Here is a 24,997-nt window from a genome sequence, read left to right on the forward strand (position 1 = left end):
AGATTTTCACACAGTTAACTGTCCGTTATCAACTGTTAAAATGCCAAATGCCAATTCTTCCAGTACCCTGCTGAATGGTGTTCTGAAAAGGAGTTGCTGAAGTAGATAGAAACTGAGATATTTTATTTTCAAAGCTTCCTATTCACTCTCAGCTTCTTTGGGTAACTCTTTAAGAAATGATGACAGAAAATGTCTCTTTTGATACAGTTCTTTGAGCATTCCCGAACACTTTTGGAAGTTTGAAAATGTCAGCCTTATTTTGTAGAGTGGCAATTTTAACCCTGAGCTGAGTGGGTTACTTCATTAGCAATAAAGTTTTCATTCCTGGATTTTCTTTGAGTGCAGGAAAGTGGGTGGACTTGACATTTTAATAGTATTTTAAAAGTTGAGGGGGAACAAATGGAGTCTATGACATTGTGAAAGTGATGCTCATAAGGTTCATTTAAACGGCAAAGTAAAATTGCTATCATTTGTAAACAACATAATTATTAAACCTTTACTTCTTTTGAAAAGAAATGCTAAGATCCTTATTGGGACATCTGACATTTAGTGTGGTGATAGGCTGGTGCCAGTAATCAAGTAGTTCAGTTCCAGAGTTTTTTTTCCCAATAGAAACCAAACAGATAAAATATATTAACAAAAGGGAAAGAAATTGGTGGATGATTATTATTATTTTTAGATGCATACGTATAAACTTCAATGGACAATATTTTTGTTGGTGGAAACCTGAGTACAGTTTGGATTATCCAGAAGGAAAGGCAGTTCTGTTATATAGAAGGTAAAATAGATCAGGTAGACAAATGTCTAATTGCTCAAAAGTATTGTATTTGAATGGCTTTTGGTGAAGAGGGGCGGGGCGGGGAAATCATCTTCAAAACCTAGGCCTATATTCAGTCCATTGAACATACAATATGACCAATATATTTCACAAAAATTCTAGCTACTTTGCCCTGTCCTAGCTATAGGTGCTGCATGCGATGGAGACCACAAAAATGTGTGTGGGGTACGCATTGCATTGTGGGATGGGGCGGTGCCTTTGTGCGAACAACCAGATCCAGCTCACTGGGTGGGACAGACCTGCTTCTCTAGCTTTCCAGTAAGTGAGTTGCTGTTGCTTACTGGAAATTGTTGGAGATGTCAGATCACGGCAAGCACACATACAGGATAGCTGGATTTGCACCCCAACCTCCCTACCACATCCCCTACTCCCTCCCAGTAAACGGCACCCCCACCTGCTAGGAATCTAACATAGTGGCCCTGTCTCACTTGACAAGCCACTTCTGCAAATGACAACTGCAGGTAGTGATGTCCATCTCTGTGTGCATCCCCATCTGATCTGCATGTTGTGGAGGCCTGCTACATGTGTTGACCCAGAGCATTTATGTTTTAATTTTTTTTAAATATACACGCTTTATGTAGGGACCATTAAAAATACCATTTCCAGTTATGTTTTGCCACCCTGGGCTTTTGGGGGGGGGAGTAAGGGTGGGATAGAAATTTAATAATATAAATTCTTTTTTTCAGCTCTTCAGCTCCCCAGAGTGATCACAGCAATCTAAATGAATAAAAAGAAACCAATGGCATCATAAAACGATACTATTAACATGCATAGTAACAAGCAGGTGGCAATATAAAATGAAACAGACTAAATGCCGGGCAAAATAAAATGTATAAGTGCATTTCTGGAGTTAAGGGTACAGGATCTGTGCAGTCCACAAATCAGGAGTTAGGCTGTTAAAGGGCAGCTCCATATAAAGCAAATTACAGTAGTTCGGTGACTGTTACCAGGGCATGCAAAACAATAGCAAGTACCTTGCCACCCAGAAAGTAATGCAGCTGTTGCACACACTGAAGGTGGTACAGCACACTACTGGCCACATAAAAATGAAAATCCAGAAGGAGCCCCTGTATCCAGGAACCTGGAAAATTTATATCCATTTTTAAACTCAAATTTATATTTATATTCAAGGGGAAGTATCACTGTCTTAGAACAGGTAAATCCACAATTTCTTGGGGTGTTAAACCTCTCAACAAAAGCAGATCCATCTTAACTGGATTGAATTTGTACACCCAGTGTCTATAAATAGGCCTTAACCATTACACCTGCACCTGTTGCAAAGGAAAAAAGGGCCGAGTGCCATTGTTGATAATGTAACACCCCATGCTCTTGGACAATTTCCCCAGCAGTTGAATGTAGATGTTAAATAACACAGGGATTGGAAAACAAACTTGTGAGACTCCATAACACAGCTGCCAAGTTTGTGGGTGGAGTTCAAGACCTGGTGAAACAATTGTGTGCTTACATCCCAAGCAGTCAGCTTGTGCATCACCACAAAGCTTTTTTTAAAAAAATTGGTTGGTTGGAGCTGAACCTAGTATAAAACGAAGTCTTGGGACTGGACATTGCTGTCTAAAATGTACATCTTAAGCAGCTCAAAATGCCAAATGCTGTCTCTGCCCTCATTAAACTGTTCACCTCATTGTCCTAACATGTAATATGTTTTGCATGCATTTATTTGCTGTTTCAATAATAGTGCAGTACTACTGAAGAAATAGCTAAATTTTAATGAGAAATATTATGTTCACATGTTTGGGTGTTTTGCATCCTTAAATACTATTGCAGTAGAATATACCAATTTCAATATTTTATTTTGCCAGAATAAATTATGATCGTGTTCATTTTCATTTTCAAAGCAGGTAAGCATATTCCACTATTGGTCTTAACAGGTTATTTGTTCATATATTCTACTATTTCAAGTACAACAAGCTTGTGAATGTTATTTTTTTTTGCATGCTAAAATATTTTGCTGCTTTTTAGCACATTTCATGCAAATGGGGGAAGAAGTAGAGCTAAGTATCACAACATGCTTGTTTTACATTATAAGTTATCTTACGGTAATAACTCCGTACTTGTTTCAGTCTGTAACTTGTTTAGGCATTCAAGTGATCAATCAAAAGTAAATTGATTGGTTGCTCTTGGCACTTCTCTTACTTTCCTCTTAGGAAGTATGATCCTATAAGCAGAATCAGAAAGACTATTGCCAGTGGCCCAAGGTGGTCAGCAGAGGTAGATTCCTGAAGCAGTTCTTGGGATATGTGGGAAAAGGTTATATTCGGATAAAAATAACTGAATCTAGTTTATTTATCCATTGATTGCACACCTAAAAACTGGAAACTATGGGGAATATCAATGTTAGTCATAGTTTGAATTGACCCACTGAAATCAATGGACTTAACTCACTCAGACACATTGATTTCAGTGGGTCTACTCTTGGAAGTATGGCTAACATAGGTTATCACTTTTTATTTTGTGGTAATGGTAATCCAATATTGTTGTGCTTCCCACTAAAATCAATGGGCTTTTAAGCACACCTGACTCTGTGCTGAATTGTGGTCACTGTTCTGCTATTGGGTGTCAGAAATGGAAGGTACTATTTGATTTTTGAAGTTCTGAGTCTATTTTATCTTGGTAATATAGCAAGGAGGACTAGTGCTTTTCCCCCTTTGCAAGGTAAGGGTGAGTTCAGACATAAAATTTTGCTTCTCACACAGTTATCTCAGGAGACTGTCCTTCACGTTGAGATGGAAAGCATTTAGTAGGTGCTGTGTGTTGTTGACCAGTGGTAATAACTAGTTGTAGGAGCTGGGGAAATCTTGCAATTATGGAGGTGGCTGTTGATCAGTAACCAAAGTAGCTTGCTAACACCTTTCATTAGTAATATATGTAAAGTTTGAACTGACTCTTAAGAGAGTGTATGAGCAGCAAACCATTTGGTAATTAACACTCTTGGGATGCTAGCATTCAGCCAATGTTTGCTTTCCTGTCCTGAATACAAGGAGAAGCCTGGCCTGGTCTTAGTGCAGGGTTGGGCCTGTTCTAGATGCTGCTAGACTACAGTTCACATCACCCCCTGACCATTCCCAATTGGCTGGGGTTGATTAGATTTGGAGCCCAGCAACTTTTGGAGGACAACAGGTTCTCTATCCTCTGCTACAGAAAGAGTTGAGCCACCACTGAACTTTGGACACAATCCTTCCTGAATGTTATTGCAATATAATGCCTGCCTTCTTTCTGCTCAAATTTTCCACTGTTGGCTATGGAGAAGCAGTTTTATAGAATGAAGTCACAATTTGTTACCATGTTTCTATTTAGACAGGATGTGGTAACTAAAATGCAAAGATCAGCAGTGTTTGTCCTAAATGTTCCTATAGTTGCAACACATCGATGAACATGTGGCAATTTTGACTATATTTTAGATGTGTTCGCAGTAGTAATAATTTGTTGGTGTGTGTGAGAGAGAGTGTGCCCCTTTCAGGTTTGTTTAATGTCTCTGAAAATTTGTAAAACCAAATGACACACCAACTTATAATCAAAGAAATCATAATTGTAACCCTTAAACTGAACAGTTAATTTCAGCCTCCTTTAACACAAGACTTCCCTAGATGTTAAGTAATTAATACATAGAAGTGTGCCATAGGTGTCCATAGCCACCAAGAGATAGTTTTCTAGTAAATTGTAAATAGTCTATGTTTTACAGCAGCTAGTTTATTACGTTTATCTCTTAACATAACGTACCTAATGGGTGATTTACTCCATGCCTATATAGCTTGAATTGCATACAAGGCTTTGCCTATTTACAGAGACCTATGACAAATTTTCCTGTAAATTCGAATTTGCTCTTTTAGACTTAGCATGCTCATTCTGTATGTTAATAATTACTGAAGGCTTTTCTTTAAAAAGTCATCCCTACGTTGGCCTTTTAGATAGGTTTGTTCCCAATTTGTCTTCTCCATTCATGTTTCTGAAAAGCACTAAAAACAATACCATTAGAAGCAAGGCTGCCAAGAATACTTTTAAGAAAAAATCTGCTTCTTGGTATCCCTGCTTTTAAAAAAACCAAATAGTGCAGGGTCCAATAGACCCTGCAGGAAATGTTAGGGAGCGAAGTATCTTACCACTGTGGCAGCCCTAAAGACTTTCATCCACACTTGAAGACACAACCCCTTTGACATTAGATCAAAAAGCTTTAGCAAAGTGTGTTCAAACAAATTGTTCTTTTCTTTTCAGTAGGTCTTCTGTCACTTAGCTTGAGTATTTGAGGTAAACATGGTAGTTATGGGGTATATTTTACATTCTTGGATTAATTTTATTATATATTTAATATATTGATAGCTGTAAAATCATTTGTACATAGTTAAGGTATCATAATGCAACGCCTGCAGTAGACTAGGCTGTAGGGAGTGTAGAGTACTATGAAGCAGTTTTGCCTACTCGCTGCTGCTTAGTTCCACATTCTTGGAGCCTCTAGTGACCCGTACTTCCACTTTTCCCTTAGCTTCTGTTTGAAAGGGCAGAATTTGCCATAAAAACAGCTGCGTGTGGTGTAGTGGTTAAGAGCGGTAGACTTGTAATCTGGTGAATCGGGTTCGCGTCTCCGCTCCTCCACATGCAGCTGCTGGGTGACCTTGGGCTAGTCACACTTCTCTGAAGTCTCTCAGCCCCACTCACCTCACAGAGTGTTTGTTGTGGGGGAGGAAGGGAAAGGAGAATGTTAGCCGCTTTGAGACTCCTTCGGGTAGTGATAAAGCGGGATATCAAATCCAAACTCCTCCTCTTCTTCTTCTGCGTGAATGGCTGACTGATGTACCTTGGAGGCATTTTCATAGGGCTGTGTAGCTGAGCTCAGAACACCTTTTAAGTCAGCTCCCTATGCTAAAGTTCATTTGATCTTAAAAAAGCATAACTTTTTTTTTTTACACAGGAGAACGCAGATAAATATATACCATTAACATGTTTTAAAACCCTGATAATACAATGTAACAAAATACTTAAATTCTCTTGTAATCCTATGCTTGAAATATTTATGCTGCAGCTGTAAAATATCTCTGTCTAGGAACTGGCAGCTTGATCTCTTCGTTATACTTTCTCTGCAACGTTTTCATCCATTACATCTGTGGTAATGTGAGGCAGTCCATAATTCCTGTCCTGGAATTTTTTTGATATTTTTGTTGTTGCAGATGCTCTATATTATAAAAGCAAAAGTCACACATTAAACAGATTGCACAACTTTTTTTTTTTTTTGTAAACCCACAATATAGAGGATACTTTGAATTCTCTGGTGCTCTGAAATATTCAAGCACAGTGAAACAAGTTTTTATTTCCCCCCAAATGAATATCCTGATAAGTATAGCAATCAATTATATTCTTTCAAATACCTCACCTTAAAGAGAAAGGAAGCACAGTTGTAATGTATCTAAATCATTCTAGTGAATCCACACAAATTATTGGTTTCTAAATGTCCGGATGCTGCTGTGTTGCCTTCCAGAATAAGCAAGTCTATGACAAACTTCTATTTTGTATGTGTTCATGATGCTTTTGAAAGTATTTATTGATGCTGATACCTTAATATATTTCCACAATCTAGAGCAGCATGTGACCACCACCTGTTTGCTCAGCAGGACCTTCGGTATCTACCTGGACCAGCAGTTTATCATGCCCATACAGCAAATCATTTTTGATGTTTAAAAATTAGTTTGCAATATTATCCTGTGGTTTGCTGTTCATATATATCATATATGGTTTGCTGTCCAGCTGGGCATATACAAAAGCCATTGGACAAGCATAAAGTACCTTTCTGGATTGCAGCAAGATCTTTAAAAGAAAATAATGTATCATTTATAGACTTAATAGGTCCTGCAAAACATTCAAGGCAACAGGTGGAATTACTGGAGTTTAAAAGAAAAATCAAAAGTTTTTAAAAAGGTTGGTGCATACCAATAATTTTTGACATTTTGCCAATGATGTACAGTTCTACGGTTGGAGTTGCTGTAATTGCATTACATGACACACAAAACTGGCCTCTACCTCATGTGATACAAAAACAGATATTTTGTATGCTTTTAGTAAAACAAGATGCATTTATCTGGTCACTTAGTTTACAAATTTTGAATTCTATTTATTGAAACATGACATACTGTGCTCTTAGCTTATACCTCAATTGTATTTTGTGCAGTTTTCCATTTTTCATGCATTGTAAATATCCTGTATAGATTGTGGATCCACATACAAATAAAAACAATTCTAATGTCAAGCACTTCACCTTTTGTGTGCTTTGTACATATAGCATGTGAATTGGGTGTTTGTTCAAGATACTTCTCAATGCTAGTTTTGTGCATTTGACAATGTACCATTCACTCTTAGTATTCATAACGGCATAGATCAGCAGACCTGTAAGGCTGGGGACAGACAATAGTTTTAAGAGAGTTGAATGCCGTCGGAGACATCATGTTTGCACATTTCAGTTATCCCATGTTTGCTTCTATTCAAAGAGGTTTTTCAGGTATTTCAGTTAATGTAAATAACTGTACAATGAAGGCAAAAGTGGCTTGAATATAAATAATAAATATCATGAGCAGCCCAATCCCCTTTCAAACAACCTTCAGTTCCTGTGGGGTGTGTGTGTAAAGTATTCCTTTTCAAGAAAACTAGTTTATTTCTTTAACTCTTAGTATGTGACAGCAAAAAGAAAGGGGGGGAGAATTGTATTTCCTGCAAGTGTGTGTGAGGGAGGGAGGGAGGGAATTAAGACATTTTGACCCAACGAAAACTCTCCTTAATACATTTTTAATAATACTGCACAAATACTGTCCTACCCCAAAGAAGAAACACATCTTTCTGGCTATACATGAATCCGGTAATTGGCCAGTAAGTGAAATTCTGACCAGGTTGGCAAAATTCTGACTGGCTGTCAACGTTGCTCCTCTTGCATGTAATGGATTGGAGCATTTGTTATTATTTGTATATCGCCCAATAAAGAACATTCTCTGAGTAGGGAGTGATGCAATTTAAAAGCCACCAGCAGAAAATTACATAAAAGAGCATTAAAAAAACCTAAAAGATTTAAATAAAAAATGTCTTATATGGCAAGGAATGAAATGTGTATGTTGCTCCCTTATACATGATGGGCTGGCTCTTCTGTGCAGGCCCATAACTGCATAGTAATCCAAAGCAGTGCCTTCTATGTGTGAATGAGCCATCACAGATTGAAAAACAGCAGCAGGAATTTTATAAGCAGCAACATGTTCACACACGTTCACCTGGCAGTCATCAAGTGTTGAGTTCTGCAGCTCTCAGGTTGGTCTTGGGGCTGGGGAAGCAGAGCCCTGGACATTGGACTTGAGCTCGATCCCTAGTGCCATCACTGATTGTGAATAGTTCACATGATAGGCACATACATTGTGTGAACCAGGCCTATGTACAGCAAGCTTTTAATTCCTCCAGGCTTGGAGCTGTGTACCTAATAAGTCTGGAGTGCAGTTCCAGAAAAATACCACTAGTGGTCACTACAGGCACATTTTATCAGTGGAAAGAACCCCAGATCATTCGTCTATGGCGCTTTCGGCATGAAGAATATTTCAACATTGTTCTCATTTGCGATTCAGACAGCCAGGATGCTGAGTGAATTTTGTTCTATTATTACAGAACTTCTTTATACTAAATTAACATGCATATTAAAATAGTATGCTTTTAAAAGAATTTATTCTGAGCATCATGAATTACACCTTGGTTTTAAATGCATTGTTTCCATATAGCTGTGTTTAGGATTGGAGGTTCAGCTGGCATTGTCATTATATGCCAGGCAAAAACATTCCTATTTAACCAGGCCTTTGGCTGATTAACATCTGATACCCTCTTAAATTTATGTGTGGAAAGGAGGGCGGTTATTGGTTTGTTTTTGTTCTTCCTTTTATTATGTATTTTGTGCTTCTTATCTTGTATTTTTGTGTTGTGAACCGCCTTGGGATCTATGGATGAAGAGCGGTATACAAATTTAATTATTATTATTAATAATAATAATCACTTAGAATGGGTGGGGGACCTGTGGCCCTCCAGATACTTGCTCCCCCCCCCCCGATTCGGGTAAAGCAATAAAAGTGCTGAATTAGTGTTTGAGATTAATAATAAAGTGGATGATGCCCTACCCCTAATAAATCCCTCAATCTGATGAGGTGGATGCTGTTAATGAGCGGTTTGTTTGTGGATTCAATATCCAACCTGTTTGGGATAAGTTTGTGTACCCTTACATCCCTGTCAAGCATCCAGCTTGTAGTATTCATTTTTTGGGGTTGGGTTCTGGCAGGCCAGGTAGCCTCTAAGGTATGCCATAAAGGTAAAGGTAAAGGGACCCCTGACCATTAGATCCAGTTGCAGACGACTCTGGGGTTGCGGTGCTCATCTCACTTTATTGGCCGAGGGAGGCTGCCATACAGCTTCCGGGTCATGTGGCCAGCATGACTAAGCTGCTTCAGCCAAACCAGAGCAGCACACGGAAACACCATTTACCTTCCTGCTGGAGCGGCACCTATTTATCTACTTGCACTTTTTGGGGTGCTTTTGAACTGCTAGGTTGGCAGGAGCTGGGACAGAGCAACGGGAGTTCACCCTCTTGCGGGGATTCGAACCGCCAACCTTCTGATCGGCAAGCGCAAGGCTCAGTGGTTTACACCACAGTGCCACCCGCAATCCTCCTCATATAGAGGAAACTTCCAGAATGTCAGTGTTTTGCAGGAGTGATACAGGTCCAGACAGGAATTTAGGCTGCACAATTAAAGTGGTTTCAAACATTCTGTTGCTCCAGTGCGACAAATCCACTTCAAGAAGAAAAAAACCCCCAGACCTTTTGTGGTCGGGAGACTGATGGAGAAATGCATTTAAAACTCTGGAATGAAAGAATGATTAATATCATCCGTAATAGACGTTTTTGGGCATCTACCGAGGCCCACATCCCTTGCAAAGGGGCCACTGCCATTCATGGGATCTTCCTGGTCTTGCAACTTTCTCTCTAGAAAAGAGACCGGTAAATCACTGCCTCTCATTCGGGGACAGAGCTAAAAGTGTTTTGCAAAATCTGTCCTGCAGTGGATTGAGTTCTGCAATTATTTAATTCCGTTTATGAACCATTTCCCATAAAATATCTCAAAGCCATTTCACACACACACACACACACACACACACACACACAATCAGCAAGCTGCCCATACAAAATTTCATGTATAACATTTACAAATGCAAAAAAACCCATTTTCCTATGCAAAAATCATTTCAAATTCAGTACAGACACCGAAGGCTCTTCAGTGTCGCACTCAAGGCCTGAGCCCCTATCTGTGTTGTAGCTTCTTCCCTCTGGCTTTTTGTTTTTTTAGTTCAGTAGGCTAACTTCTCCCATTGTTTAGTTGGAGAGATTTTTTTTTTTTAAAGAAAACAAGGGGGGAGGGAGATGAAACACACCCTTGGCATTTTGCATGACACCTCCCATCAAGCTGTGTGGGAGTGGGCTCCTCCCAGAGGCCGAACTAACTGATGTGAGGCATCTTTGTATCCTCCAGCCCATCATCACACCAGCCTCTCTGCTGACAGCTCAAAGGCAGACCCTGCCACTTGTTGCTCCTCAGCCTCTACACTTCTTTGGCTCTTGCAGCAACCCTCAGCCACCCTCTTCTCTTAAGCTGCTGGGTTGCCTGGCTCACCGGCCCGGAGGAGAATCATGGTTGCCACCTGCTTGCACCTCACGGGATTTGTGGCTAGCTTTGTCGGCTGGATTAGCATGATTGTGGCAACGTCCACCAATGACTGGGTCGTGACTTGCGGCTATACCATCACCACCTGCAGGAAGATGGATGAGCTGGGGTCCAAAGGGCTGTGGGCAGACTGTGTCATGGCAACGGGCCTCTATCACTGCAAACCACTGGTGGACATCCTCATATTGCCAGGTATGGGCTATTCCAAAACTCCCAAGGGCTGCTTGGGACTTTATGGGAGATTGAAATCAACAGTGCGGCTCCTATGCTTATTTGGTTGCATTCATATGCACGGTGCTTTTACAGAGTAACAAGCCAAAAAAAAAAAAAAGGTCTCGGTCCCAAGGATCTTACAATCCACTACTGGGAAAATAACAGGGACTGGAGGGAAGGAGGATAGGAGGAGAAAGTTAAGCATTCAGGGAAGTTAAGAAAGTTAAGTTCTACGAAGTGGGGGAAGTGTGTGCAGGTATATTGACTTTGCTCAGCATTGGTCTTTAATCCTGTATGTTGTGATTAGGGAAATGCACTCTGTGCATGCTCAGGCAAGCAGACAGTTCTTATTATGCAGAAGTGTAAATCTTTGAAACTCCGCAGACGAAAGATGGATCAACATATTCTTTTACCATAAAACCCCACCCCGGTTCTTACAGTTTAGTCCCAAGTATACACTAATTGGCTTTAAATTCCACTGAATTCAGTGGGAGTAATGATCAAATAAGGTACCTCACATCTGGATGCTGATAGGGGCCTCTCCAGGTTTAATTTAGTGGGTATGGATGGTTGAATTAATACTGAGGGCTTCTGAGCTTGCACTCTGTGCTATTATGATGGCTATGGTAGAAGATATTTAAATGCCTGCAGAAGAGCAAATACTGGTTTTGCTCTTTTTTGTTATATTTACGTGCATGCTGCTTTGACATTCTTTCTTAAACCGATTGGTAGGAGAGACAAAGGAGAGGGCTGCTTCTTCACACAGCTCGCAATGAATTTATGCAACTTGCTGCCACAAGGTGGTGGTGACGGTCGCAAGCTTAGGAATCTTTAAGAGGAGATCAGACAAAATTCACAAAGGGTTAGAGAAGGGTTGTGGTGGATCAGTGAGAGAACATGCAACAAAAGGTCCCAGGTTCAATTGTGCAAAGAGAAGCCCTTGTGCAAGGCTTCCACCGAAGGGGTTCGTTCAGGGCAGAAGGCCCCAAATCTAATCCCTAGGATCTCTAGGCAAGGCTTGGAGAGATCCCTGGTTGATACACTGGGAGCTACTGTCACTGAGGCAATACTGAGCTAGCTAGACCAGTGGTCTAATTCAGTAGCCTATAAGTCTGCTTGCTGCTGACTGGCTACCAGTCATAAGGCTGATATGCAATCTTAAAGTTCAGAGGCACAATGCTCTGAAGAATATGAGCTTACGGGGAGAAACAATGGGAGAGGCCTATTGCCTCCAAGCCCTGCTTCCTGGTTTCCAGGGGGCATTGGATTGGCCACTGTGAAATAGGATGCTTGACATGGCCAACCTTTGGTCTGATCCAGAAGGCCTTTTCTTATAATCCTACTTTTTTGCTGTGCTGATAATGGATAGGATTAGTGTGATGAGCATCAGCAACCTACTATAAGCTCAAAGACTAGGGGAGACCTTCTGGTTTCACACTGTTAGCCCCTGCATGCTGTAAGTTCTCATGGGTGGGCAACGTGTAGGCCTGAAATACAATATGAGGAGCCTATCTGTGCAGGGACTCATGCAGGTCATCAATGCGTTAAAAGTTCCTTGCAATGCTTGCAAGCTAGTGCAGTGTTCGAAAGAATATAAGAAGACTGCTTCTGGATCTAATCAATGGTCTGGCTTCATATGTTTCCCAGTAGGTGTGAAGACGCCTCTGGGAAGCTCACAAGCAGTCTATGAATGCCTTAGCCCTCTCCTGCTGTTGTTTCCTAGCAACTGGCATTTAGAGACAGGGTTCCTCTGAACCTGGGAATCCCACATTGCTCTCATGACCAGCATCTCAGCATCATTTAAGTTGTGCACAGAGGCTCCAGCAGCACACTCAGTGTTCCTCTTTGCCAGTCTCTAGTTTGCTAACATGATAGGGCACACAGGTTGCCTGCTTAACGTTCACCCAGTGTAAATGTCAGCAGAGGAAGTGTGGTCCATGATGAATCCGAAGACCATGAGTCAAACGTTGCCTCCTGTTGCATCGTCCTTTGTTGCTTTCCAAACTGTGTGGCTGGCTGTGGTGTGTCACACGAACATTCCCCACGCTCTTCCTGGGGCTGGAAAGGGTTTAGTTGAACCTCCAGTTTCCTAGTAAAACTGGATTACTGTGTCGTGAAATGATGCATGTCTAAAAAGTGTGTCACCAACATGAAAAGTTTGGAAAGCTCTGTTCTGGGCCTTGTGGTTTTATGTTTGCTTTCCATAGGGAGCTGGTTGGCTGCTGTGAGAACAGGCTTGATGGGTCAGTGGACTGATCCAGCAGGCACTTCTTATGTCCTTAAGCATCTTCTCTGCGATTATTTTTTTTTTAAATAACGCCTAATATAAATGCTCTTTGCTTTTTGCTTTCCTTTTTTTTAAAGGCAGTTGTTGGCCTTCATTGACAACATTGCTGTAGCAGTGGATCAGACCAAAGGCCCATCTGGGCCAGAATTCTGTTCTCACAGCGGCCAACCAGATGCCCGTGGGAAGACCGCAACAACACTCTCCCTGCTTATGATTCCCAGCAATCATTAATGGCCTTATCCTCCACAAATTTTTCTAAGCTCCTTTTAAAGCTATCCAGGTCAGTGGCCACATCTTGTGAAGAGGTACCAGGGCCAAGGCAGAACATTTTGCTGGTTGAAGGAAAAAAGAAAATGCCGCTCCCCCTCCTTTTTCTCTTCTTCTGCAGTCCTTACCACAACCACAACCACTGCCACAACCACTGCCCCCCCCACACTGCTGCCTCTTCACAGTGGTAGGGGAGCAGAAGGAGGCCAGGGAGGAGTGGGTGGGGGTTGGCAGGGGGAATGGGTTCCTTGGAGGCTGGATCTGCTGCCTGAGGTGATTGCCTCACCTCGCCTCATGGGCAGCCCAGTTCTGAGAAGTACCGTACTGTAGTTTGTTTTGTCTATCCTGATTCTTCCAACATTCAGCTTCATTGGATAGCTCTGGGTTCTGATATTATACCTTCACAATGCTACTTGTGGACCTCTCAGATGAATCTGCTTGGCCACTGTAAGATACAGAATGTTGGACTAGATGGAACTTTGCTCTGATCCAGAAGGGCTTTCCTTTAAAAATTCCAGTTTTTTCCTCCAGCTGTTCTCTCTGGATCTGTTCTGGCCTAGACTTCATTCAGGCTCCAGAATTTTTAATTTCAAGAGCATGGAACCACATACGGTATATACTTTAGCTGTTTCTCCAGCTATAGCTGTTCCTGGATACAGCTTCCCCCTTTCACAGTCAAGTACAGTCATACCTCAGGTTACGGCCGCTTCAGGTTGCATGATATTGGGTTGAACACCGCAATGAACCCGGAAGTAACGGAACAGGTTACTTCCGGGTTTCGGCAGTTGCATACGCAGAAGCGCCGAATTGCGGCGCGGGTTGCGAATGCGCCTCCCGCACGGATCGTGTTTGCAACCCGAACGTCCACTGTAACTTTCTGTTTGGACTACTATAATTTGTTCGACGTGGTGCCACCTGTGAAGACAATATGGAGGCTACCACTGGTGCAAAATATAGCAGCCAGAGTTTTAACGGACCACATCACATTAGTCCTAAAAAAAATAATGTACTTGCTGCCTATTTGTCACCAAGTCCAATTCAGAATTTTAGGTTTGAGAATTTGGGTTTTAAGTTTGACTTATACAGGCCTCACCAGCTTTGGACTCATCTACCCGAAGAAGCACTGTAGTTAATACAGTGTTTTTCAACCTTTCTTGGGCAAAGGCACACTTGTTTCATGAAAAAAATCACGAGGCACACCACCATTAGAAAATGTTAAAAAATGTTTAAAAATTTAACTCTGTGCCTATATTGACTATATATAAAGTATTTTTTCAATTTTTCCCACGGCACACCAGGCAACATCTCGCGGCACACTAGTGTGCCGCGGAACAGTGGTTGAAAAACACTGAGTTAATAAACCCCTCACCCCATTCTGTTTTGCCTGGGCTCTGATATCAGCTGAAGGGGTCCTGTTAGTAATATCATCACTGAGTTACAGAGCCAGTGCATTTTGTTGCCTGAGGCAGAGTAGTGAATTATGCTCTGTTTTCCTCTCCTCCACTAATCTGCTTAGCATCCAAGATGTGTGTGTGTTTTTTTTTATACCTGAGGCAGAAAATCCCACAAGTGCCTCTGCAAGTGCCTTGGAAGTAAAAATACAACAATAACAAATTACATTTTCACTGCCCTTTCATGACACCCAAAATCTGCTGGCTGAGGCAGCCACCTCACTCTGCCTAATGGTAGGGACAGCCCTGCTGGGTGGTGTTCTGTGGTTTGCAGGAGGGCCTTCTTGACAATGGTACCCCAGCTTTGGAAAAGCTTCTCCAGTGGGGTTGGGCTGGTGACAACATTATACACCTTTACACGCCAGCTGAACACTTTCCTCTTCCTCCAGACCTTTGAGTGATGAGATCTTTTGACCTATTTGACCTATACAGATAGGTGTGTGAGTTTTCCTCATTAAATTATTAAGAGTAATAGTTTGGCTTATCTTTTACATGTTGTTACCCATCCTAGGGTCTTTTGATGAAGGGGGGGGGGGTTATAAATCATTGGAATAAGCAAATAAAAGCCAAGTCCCCCTGCCCCCAGTCTCCCTATATATATAGTGCTCTCGTGCTAGTGGAGACAACGTTTTCAGAGTAAAAATAATACTGGCTCCATACACACCAGGCGTTTAAAGAATCCTCCCTCACATATCCTAGGAACCGTAGTTTGCCAAGGGTGCTGGGAATTGTAACTGTGTGGGGATGAAACTATAGTTCCAAGGATTCAGAGTGCTTGTGTGCTTTAAATGTATTGTGTTTATGTAGCCATTGTGGCTTGAGTCCTGGGAAAATGTAGCATCGCTGCAGTAGAATGTCTGGATACATGCAGCCCAGACTTTAATGCAGCTTTAATGCAGCTAATGAGTAACAGTTGCACTTCTGCTGTGCAAAAAGCAAATTGTCTCGAAATACTCTTAGGAGAGAGTTTGAAAAGTCAAAATTCCAGTCTTTGTTTTCTCATGGTCACACCTGTGGAGAGCTTGCTGTTTCATTTGCTTCAGAAGCAGAATATCACACACACCAGCTTTTTTTTGGGGGGGGGGGAGGCCCTTCGTGCATCACCCCCCCCAAAAAAAAGAGGCCGAAAGAGGGCAACATATTTCCATAAAAAATTCATATGCAAATCAGACACACAGATTCACATTAATAAATAATTGCTATAAATTGAAACACAATGCACCTCATTATGGCCTTCTGAGGGTGTTTTGGCTTTGTGTGCAGCATGCATTTAAACCATGTGAGATCCCCCCTCCTAAATCCTGGGAACTGCAGCTTACCCCTCACAGAGCTACAATTCCCAGCACCCTCAACAAACTACAGTTCCCAGGATTCTTTTGTAGGGGGGGTCATGCCCTTTAAATGAACAGCATGCGTGCAGCCTAAACCTTCAAACCATACTTGAAACTGATCAGCCCTTCAAGCAGAGGACTCCTTCAAACAAAGGGGCTGTGCTCTGCAAAGGAGGACACATGCCCATTACTCAAAGGGCACAGATGAGAGGAAGGGACGTGCATGCATTCCTCTGTGTAAATGGATAGCCGTCTGGATAAGGCACCTGAATTGTCTCCAGGTTTTCAGATCTCCTGTATGAATATACCTTACTGCATCTTGTAGGAGGCACCTGAGTTCTGAACGCTTTTTCCTTCTGGCAGGGTACGTCCAGGCATGTCGGGCTCTGATGATTGCAGCCTCTGTTTTGGGACTGCCAGCTGTTTTTCTTCTGGTGACTGTCCTGCCTTGCATCCGGATGGGCAACGAACCTGGAGTGGCCAAGTACCGGCGTTCCCAGCTGGGAGGAATCCTGCTAATACTCCTGGGTAAGATATAGGCACAGCCTGGCTCACTCACTTGCCAGTGACGCCAGCCTAATCTGCAAAAGGCCAAGTTTCCCAACTGGGGGATGCAGCAGTGTTTCAAGGTTTCCTAAAGGAAAACCTGACTTTGTAGGAATCTGGGGAGAAAGATAAGGACTTTGTAAACATTACAGAACCCAGACTCTCAGATTGACCTAGAGGGTCCATTTTAAAAAAAACAATGGAGGCTGGAAAACAGTACACACTAAGGCAGCCTTCCCTAAGCCAGTGCTCTCCAGATGTTGCTGGACTACAATTTCCATAATCACTGAGCACTATCCACGCTAGCTGGGGCTGATGGGATTTGTAGTCTAGGGTTGCCAGACCTGCAGGACTGACCTGAAGTCTCCAGGGTTGCCTTGCCTCTTCCAGGTGGCAGAGGAAGGGCTTGAATCTCCAGGTGGAAGAAAGTGCCTTAAATTGGTTTGTTTGTTGAGAAGACTTATGTGTGCAGCTTGCAAGCTTCAGCCTGGCTGAAGCCAGACCTCAAATTATTGCAAAGACTCTCTAAAGTGAGGGAGGGTCCTGCCCTCCTTGCTCCCCAATTAACCTCCATCTCCTGGGCTCAGTGATGGGAGGGAGAGCAGAGGAAAATCACCAGGGGCTGCTCCCAAATCTCAGGGTTGCCAGGTCTGCTTCCAAAAAATAGCAGACAAGCGGGGGGGGGGGGGTTTAAATTAAATTAAACTATATATTTTCTTACAAACATTTTAACACGTATTAAAATACCATTTCATCATAAAGCTTTTGAATTTAAAAAATGTCCACTATTTTGTGTGTGTGGGGGGGAAATAGTGAACATAATGTGAAAAAAGTGGACTGTCCACTCAAATAGTGGACACCTGGCAACCCTAATCTCAGTTTGGGGCCTTGAAATCTCAGGGTCTGAGATACTCCTGACCTTTCAACCCTATTGTCTTGATGATGGCAGATTGGGGAAGGCTGCACATAGGGTTGTTACTATTCCCCTGCCCTATCCCAGGAGCAGTTAACATTTTGCAAACGGAGTGCAAAGGCCTGGTTCACAGCTGTCGACCTTGCTGCTATAAAACCCCGAAGAGGGAGACATGTCCCTGTGTGCCCTCCACAGCTCTGCTCAGTGTGGGGTGCTCCCCTGGCAGTGGCCTGGAGCATCTCTCAGTCCAGTCTATCCTCCCCCCCCCTTCCAATGGGGTGGAAGACCCAGTCAGTATCACCCTGATAACAATGAGCTCCACAGTCTTCTCCAGCACCTGCGTATTCTCAAGGCCTCCTCATCTCCTAACAACAGGCCTCGGTCTCTTGTTTTCACCCGCTTGTTTAGCTGAGGGGGAGGTGGGGGGGCGGCTGAGGAGAGAGTTGCCTCTTTGTGCCGTCCTGCCCTGAAGTCGGCTCTCTCCCTGTGGCAGCCAGAGCTGACATCATGCCTTATTTATAGCGGGCGCTCTGTGCGGTTCCCCCCAACACGCCAGAGAGGCTAAGCGGAGACGTGTCCAGCTGCAGTAGAGGCTTCGATTTGTCTGCAAGCCACACAATGTAGGCAATAAAGCCAGAGTGGTAGGAATTGTCAGGCAAAAACTGGTGGACTAGTTTCTTGTCTAGAGATGGACCTAGGGTAGTGCAAAGTGCAATGCAGACCGAGGAGAACATCAAAAATATCAAAGGCTTGGCAGGCCCATAGTTAATAAATCTTATTTGCCCCCCCCCCACATTTTCTTTCACAAACAAATACTTAAACAAACAAAGAAGCTGGAAAGCCTATGTTCAAAAGGTCCTATTGTCATGCTTTTTCTACCTCCTTCCCCCTGCTGAGGGAAAAAATTCCTCAACTAGATGACCCATGTGGTTCCTTCCAACTTTGCAATGCCATGATTCCATGATATGCTTGTCTCTTAAGCCAATAGGTGCCATGCATTCTTAATGTCTGCATATCCCTGCCTATTGATAGCAAGCAGACAATTTCACTGTATTCTTTTCAATGTCTGCTTAAAAACATTCTTGTTTAGGCAAGCCTACCCAGAGGCTTAGAAATGCTGGTGGGAATTTTAATTTTTCAGTATTTTAACTTTTTGTATATTTTTAAGTACCGTATTTTCCGGCGTATAAGACGACCCCCCAACTTTTCCAGTTAAAATATAGAGTTTGAGATATACTCGACCACAGATTCTCCACCCAGCGTATAAGACGACCCCCGACTTTTGAGAAGATTTTCCTGGATTAAAAAGTAGTTTTATATGCCAGAATATACAGTATTGTAATTTTTTTCTTGGATTACATTGTTTTATCTTTTTGTAAATTGCTTTGAGGTGGTGGACTCTCCTTGGAGGTTTTAAAGCAAAGGCTGGATCGCCATCTCTGATGCATATACGATCTAGTTGAGATTCCTGCATTGCAGGGGGTTGGACTAGATGACCCTTGGGACCCCTTCCAACTCCACAGTTCTATGATCCAGTGAGGCATCAATTGGTCATTGCCTGTACTGAGCTAAATGGACTGATGGTTTAACTCAGTGCAAGGCAGGTTCCTGGGTTCCTATGTGGCTGTGTGCTTCTACTTTTGTGGTAAGCCATGTTAGCTGCTGTGCGAATGGCAAAGAGCACAGCATTTTAAATATTTAGATAGCGCCAGCCTCCTAACCACGGTTGGTAGATCCGGCAGCAGTGCATCTGCTCCAGGCTACAGCAGAAGACAGCAGGCAACGCAGAATAGCTGTTGGCGGCTTGCCAGGAAAATAGCAAGCTTTGATCTTCCAGCTGATTTAATGACAGCTGAAAACAGAGGTTGACGATAATAACAGAGGTGCCCACCCTTCAATCCCGCTTGATGGTTTTTCAAATGCCCCCTGTAACCCTGTTTGCTCATCATATCTGACAGCATATTGGAGTTTTAATATACCAAATGAGGCTGGAAACAGAGAAAAGAATTTTCAAAGTGCTTTAGGCAGTGTGAAATGTTTTTTTAATGGTTTGGAAAACCACAATATGATTGATCAAAGGCAGCAATGAGGCATAAACAAATATGCAGTAAGGCCGGGGGTAACCAATGTGGTACTACCCAGATGTTTTGGACTACAGCTTCTATCAGCCCCAGCAAGCATTGTCAAGGATGATGGGAGTTGTAGTCCCCATCATCTGGAAGCCACCATTTTGGTTACCCCCCCCGTCACTTCCAGTAATTCTTTTGCAAGTTTTTTTTTTTAATTCTAAGAGAGGTCCTTTAGGGATTTCCCTTCGCGTTCAACAAGCTTTCTTCTCAAACACACATAATTTTGGGGGAATCACATAGTTTTAAATGTGAAAAAGATGCCTTTAATGGTTTTTGAAGATTAAAAGCCTTTCCGCACCAGAGAAATAAAATACGTTCTAGAATATCTAGAGAACAGATATCTAGGTGTGTACTCAATAACTGTCTGATCAGTGCAAGGATTACACTTGTGCTTTCTGCCCTCTCCTCTCCCGTGTGCCCCATGCCCTCCCCAAATTCTGCTCTGAAGTGTTGGAAACCCAGAATGGATTTAAGGGGCTTGTAGGGCATGCAAACCCTATATGTGAACAAGGCGAGTGAGAACTAGTGTGTTCATTTCTACCCCTCATGTCAGCAGCTCAATTGTCAGAAGTGACTTCCTGGATGGGATGGAGCTGCTTTGCTTGCTTCCTAGCAGCGGGGGGGCTTGCTGCTGGTTCCCAAGAGGGAAAGAGGGAGGGGAGGTTGGTGTGGTGCAAACGTGCTGGCAAGAGCACTGGGTTGGCTCTGCCCTGTGTTTGCACAGTGCTGACCTCCCTGCAGCCTCTCCCTCCTGTGAGCCACACAATGATGCACCTGCCAGATTGCAGCAGAGCAGCTCTGCCTCATGCCGTGAGCCACTTCTGCTCATTGCCCTCCAGCTCAAGCTTCCAGGACCTCATGACAACATTTCTTCATGCCATTGGTGCCAACATGCACCACAGCTGATGATTCCTTCCCAGCACCATCTCCTAGGCCATCTAGGCAACAGCAGACCCTCTAAATGTCCCTGTTTTCCAGGGACAGTCCTGGATTTACAGAAGCCGTCTGGGTTTCTGATTTGATCCTGGAATGTCCCGCTTTTCCTTAGGACATCCCTATTTTCATTGGGAAAATGTTGGAGGGTATGGAATAGGACAGGCATAGGCAACCTTCGGCTCTCCAGATGTTTTGGACTACAATTCCCACCATCCCTGACCACTGGTCTTGTTAGCTAGGGATCATGGGAGTTGTAGGCCAAAACATCTGGAGAGCCGAAGGTTGCCTATGCCTGGAATAGGATGTCCCTATTTACATAGGAGAAATGTTGAAGGGTTTGGGTGCCTGCTCTTCTGCTCCCCCACCTGATGAAATTAGGGTTAAAGGAAGCCGACAGGTAGGAGGCAGTGTGTGCTTGGTTCCAGGGATGTGTTTGCGTGATGCTCACAGCAGTTCCTCCACCTTGCAAAAGTGCCCAAAGGCCGCCTAAGGCTGGTGTCCCCTTACCTGATGCAACCTGCTCTCACACGGTAATAGCCGCTGCCATTTTGTGTCACATTCTCCCACCGGCTAAATAGTGTGTTTGTTGTTTTTAAACCGAACTTTTGTCCCTGTTTTCTTTTCTCCATTCCCTCCCTATCTCTCTTGTGTAACCTCAGCACTTTGACACTGCCTCAATACATATTTCGATGTGGTCTCTGGAACAAATGTAGCTGTACCAAAGTTTTGTTGTTATTTGACTGATTTCTCAGGGACCAAATCCAGCACAGCTCTCTTCCACAGGAAATAAAGTGTTGCCCAGTTTGATTATTCTCAGATGTGGAAGCCATTTTCTTTCCCTCTTAAAAAGCGTGGTTTTTAAGATGCGTTTTATCTTTTGAGGGTCTTATTGCCTTTGATTCCTGTGGCTTAAACAGGAAGTGAAGGTATTAGGCACTTTGCCAGGCCCTGGAAGATTTAAAAGGAAACCATCCCCATCCCTGAATCGCTACATGAGGAACACCTGACATTTAGTCAAAACAAAATAAAAAAAATACCTTCCAGTAGCACCTTAGAGACCATCTAAATTTGTTCTTGGTATGAGCTTTCGTGTGCATGCACACTTCTTCAGACACACATTTAGAATACTGTGCACAGTTTGGGTTACCCCATATCTTTCTCCGAGGGGTGATCCACCTATTTTAGTGTAATAATTTGATCTACTGTTTTGTGATGTATTTTCTGTTTGTTTCACGGATGCAATTTCATTGTTGATTTTGTGCTGTCCATTTTCTGTGATCCTTTTCTTAATGTTGGCTGGAGATAATTTTTTTTTTTTTTGCAAATAAATGAAAGCAACCCTATCTCAGCGCAGATACCACAGAAAAGAACGATTAAAACTGCCACATGTTTGCATGATGTTCTGTGCTCAATGCTGAACAATGATGAACTTTCTCTTTCCTCTCTCTCCCCCCCCCCAAATATTTCCCCAGCTCTGTGTGGCGTTGTGGCTACGATTTGGTTCCCCGTGAGTGCTCACCGTGAAACCATGATCATGAGCTTTGGATATTCCCTTTACACGGGTTGGATTGGGTCCGCTCTTTGCCTTTTCGGCGGGTGCATAATTGTCTGCTGCTCAGGTGATGCGGAAACATTTGGCCAGAACCGTTTCTACTATGCGTCTGGATCCAGCTCCCCAACCCATGCTAAAAGCGCCCATGTATAAATGATCTTGAGACTTCCTGCGCCTTTATCACCAAATGTTTCAAAACGGGTGGATGGGTTTTCTTTGTGCTCCAGGTGTTGCGCTTGCTTGCATCTTTGCGCACAGGTTGACCGCATCCCTTGCAGAAGATTTTTAAAGAAACAGTGTGATATTTCTTAAGCAATAAACTCCACCAGTTTGCCTTAATAGAAACCTGTAGCAAAAAAAGACCAGGTCAGCCCTTATATATGTCTCACTGCCCAAGGCTTATATATTCACTGTTGAAACAATAAACTTTTTCCTCTTTCCTCCTTCTCCCTCCGTCTAGGAAGGTAGTTAACAAATACACACCTGGATTGTTTGAATTGCCAGTCTTTTTCTCAGAAAAAGTGACCAAATACCACTTCCTTTCCCTACTGCCCCAGATTCAAGGTCATCTTTTGGGGGCAAAGTTACAATGAAAGGGAGAGGAAGAGACCGTACTTTCCCATCTGCACAAATGTTTTCTTTTTCATGAGATTAGGGAGTAATCTCCTTGCTTTCTCGGCAAACGTTTTTAAGGAATTTGATCACTTTAGTAACAGTGTTTTTGTCTAAACGCATCAGTATGAAGGAGATGAAGCGAAAAGTTTCTAATTGCAAGGTAAATAACAGAACACTTGTACATAGCCTTAAAATACATGCGATGGGGCTGCTCCCCACAACCTCCCTTTCTTTTGTACAGGTTTGTTGCTAAATGTAGTTTATTTTTATTTTTTACTTTGTTCCAATTAATTTGTATTCTGACATGCACTATTGAAGTGGAACTTATCTTAAAAAAAAATTACTATAATCTATCAGTTGCCAGTTCTGTGAAAAAAATCCAATGAATACTGATGATGCTTTTGGTCTTTAAGTGAAATACTGTAAAATACACAGAAATAAATGTTGAAATTACTAGTTTATTTTCTTCTCCTTGTGCTTGTGGCTCTCTTATTGTCCTGTGTTGTTTTCACTCCATCTTTCTAGTAGATCTGAATGTGTGTGTGTGTGTGTGTGTGTGTGAATAATGATGATAACACAAACAAGAGCACCCCGAGGCACCTTGAAGACTAGCAAATTTAGTGTGATATACATTTTAATGGGCCCTGAGATTCTGTCCAGTTTGAACGTTTGACCAAGTGAGGGATAGCCATCAAAGCCAATGTTCCAGTGAATTTGCTAGTCTTTAATGAGGCTCTTTGCTGGTTTTACTGCAATGAACATAACTACTTCTCTGGAATTTGTAATTCTAATAGCTAAATTATATAATAAATTGAAACTTATACCACCTTCCTTGTGCACAGTTAAGTAACCAAATCTCATTGATTTTAGTGTTTGCTACAGGATGCAGATGACTTACCGGTACGTCACCCATGTCGGCTGAAAAAATTCATTTCATTTCACTTTTAATTCGTATACCGCCTTTCTATATTACTATACACAAGGCAATTTGCAGTATCAAAATATACAACAAAGATCACCTTATAATAATCTGATCCAATACAAAAAGGTCATGATAAAACATAACTTTAAAATGGAACGATTTGATGTGAAAAGCGGTAATATCTTATATCAAATAAAGTAAGATGCAGAGTTTAAGATAGCCACATTGGCACTGGGTATATTGGCACTGAATTGCCTTTTGCAATCAAGCAGATTCCGAACAAAATGCATGTTTTGTCACTCACTGTAATTTGTTGTGTCAATTTCATATTGTTTTCCTCATTCTCCTTCTCCCTCTTGACACAATGTTCACAATGTGAACTATCATTCCACAGATCCTTGGCAGAACATTTGTGCGCATTACATCATAGGCTCCGTGCACAGTTACTTGCTTTATGCCCCGTAAAGAAACAATAAGCGCTGCCATTGTGAGATGTGGGCGCCACAATGGAATGTGTAACACACAGATGTGCAGCTTTGTGAAAACTGGCCTGAGATTGTGGACGGTGTTGTTTTTATGCATGCTGCTCTCTGCTGAATGGATCCCATTCAGATGGCTGGGATGGGGCTGAGCCAAAGCTGAAATGGGACGCATAAGCCTCAAAGCAGCTTGGGAATAATGGAAGCTCCATCTCTGATCATAGACAAATTTCAGAGGGCAATTGGAGCAAGAGACTCCACAGCTGGAATTCATTGACAAATTTGATTGCATTTGTTGATGGCTTCAGCAAGGAACACATGCAGATCTCTTCTTTCTCACATGGCAGGGTTGGGGTTTTTTTTTTTTTTTTGGATATTGCATCCAAGTTTAGTGCTCCAACAATAGTTTCACATGCACATGCAATGCCAACAGCAAGCGTTTGGATTCTGCGAAATGTTCAGACTCAGTGTGTTTTGTATTTCCATTATTTTACTCACCTGGCTTATCTTCCAGTGTACTTTAATATGTGTATGAAAAGCACCTGTGGTCTTGAACCAGGTGTTTTAGATGAAAGGGAAAGGTGCTCCCTTGAGCTTTCCTGAAGGGAATACTAGTGGGCTGGGCTGCTCTCTGCTGGAGTTCAGCACTACCTTTTTGGATCCCTGGAGGGCAGTACTGAGCTACCAGTTCAATAGGGGTCAACAAGGCACCAATAGGGTTCCACCTAGTCATATAAAGCTGCTAACTCTGAGCTGCTCCTCTGCCTGACTAACAAAG

At 42.5% G+C, this 24,997-nt stretch overlaps 1 protein-coding gene across 1 annotated transcript; it reads left to right on the forward strand.

Annotated features, from left to right (window-relative positions):
* Positions 1 to 10,404: 10,404 nt before the first annotated feature.
* On the forward strand, positions 10,405 to 23,279 carry CLDN11 (claudin 11). The gene is made up of 3 exons (XM_033150647.1): positions 10,405 to 10,770; positions 16,491 to 16,655; positions 22,124 to 23,279. Exons 1-3 carry the CDS (start codon positions 10,545 to 10,547, stop codon positions 22,354 to 22,356), a joined length of 624 nt encoding a protein of 207 aa, XP_033006538.1. The 5' UTR covers positions 10,405 to 10,544; the 3' UTR covers positions 22,357 to 23,279.
* Positions 23,280 to 24,997: the final 1,718 nt, after the last annotated feature.

This window comes from Lacerta agilis, chromosome 5 (assembly GCF_009819535.1).
Source record: "Lacerta agilis isolate rLacAgi1 chromosome 5, rLacAgi1.pri, whole genome shotgun sequence".
Classification (NCBI taxonomy): Eukaryota; Metazoa; Chordata; class Lepidosauria; order Squamata; family Lacertidae; genus Lacerta; species Lacerta agilis.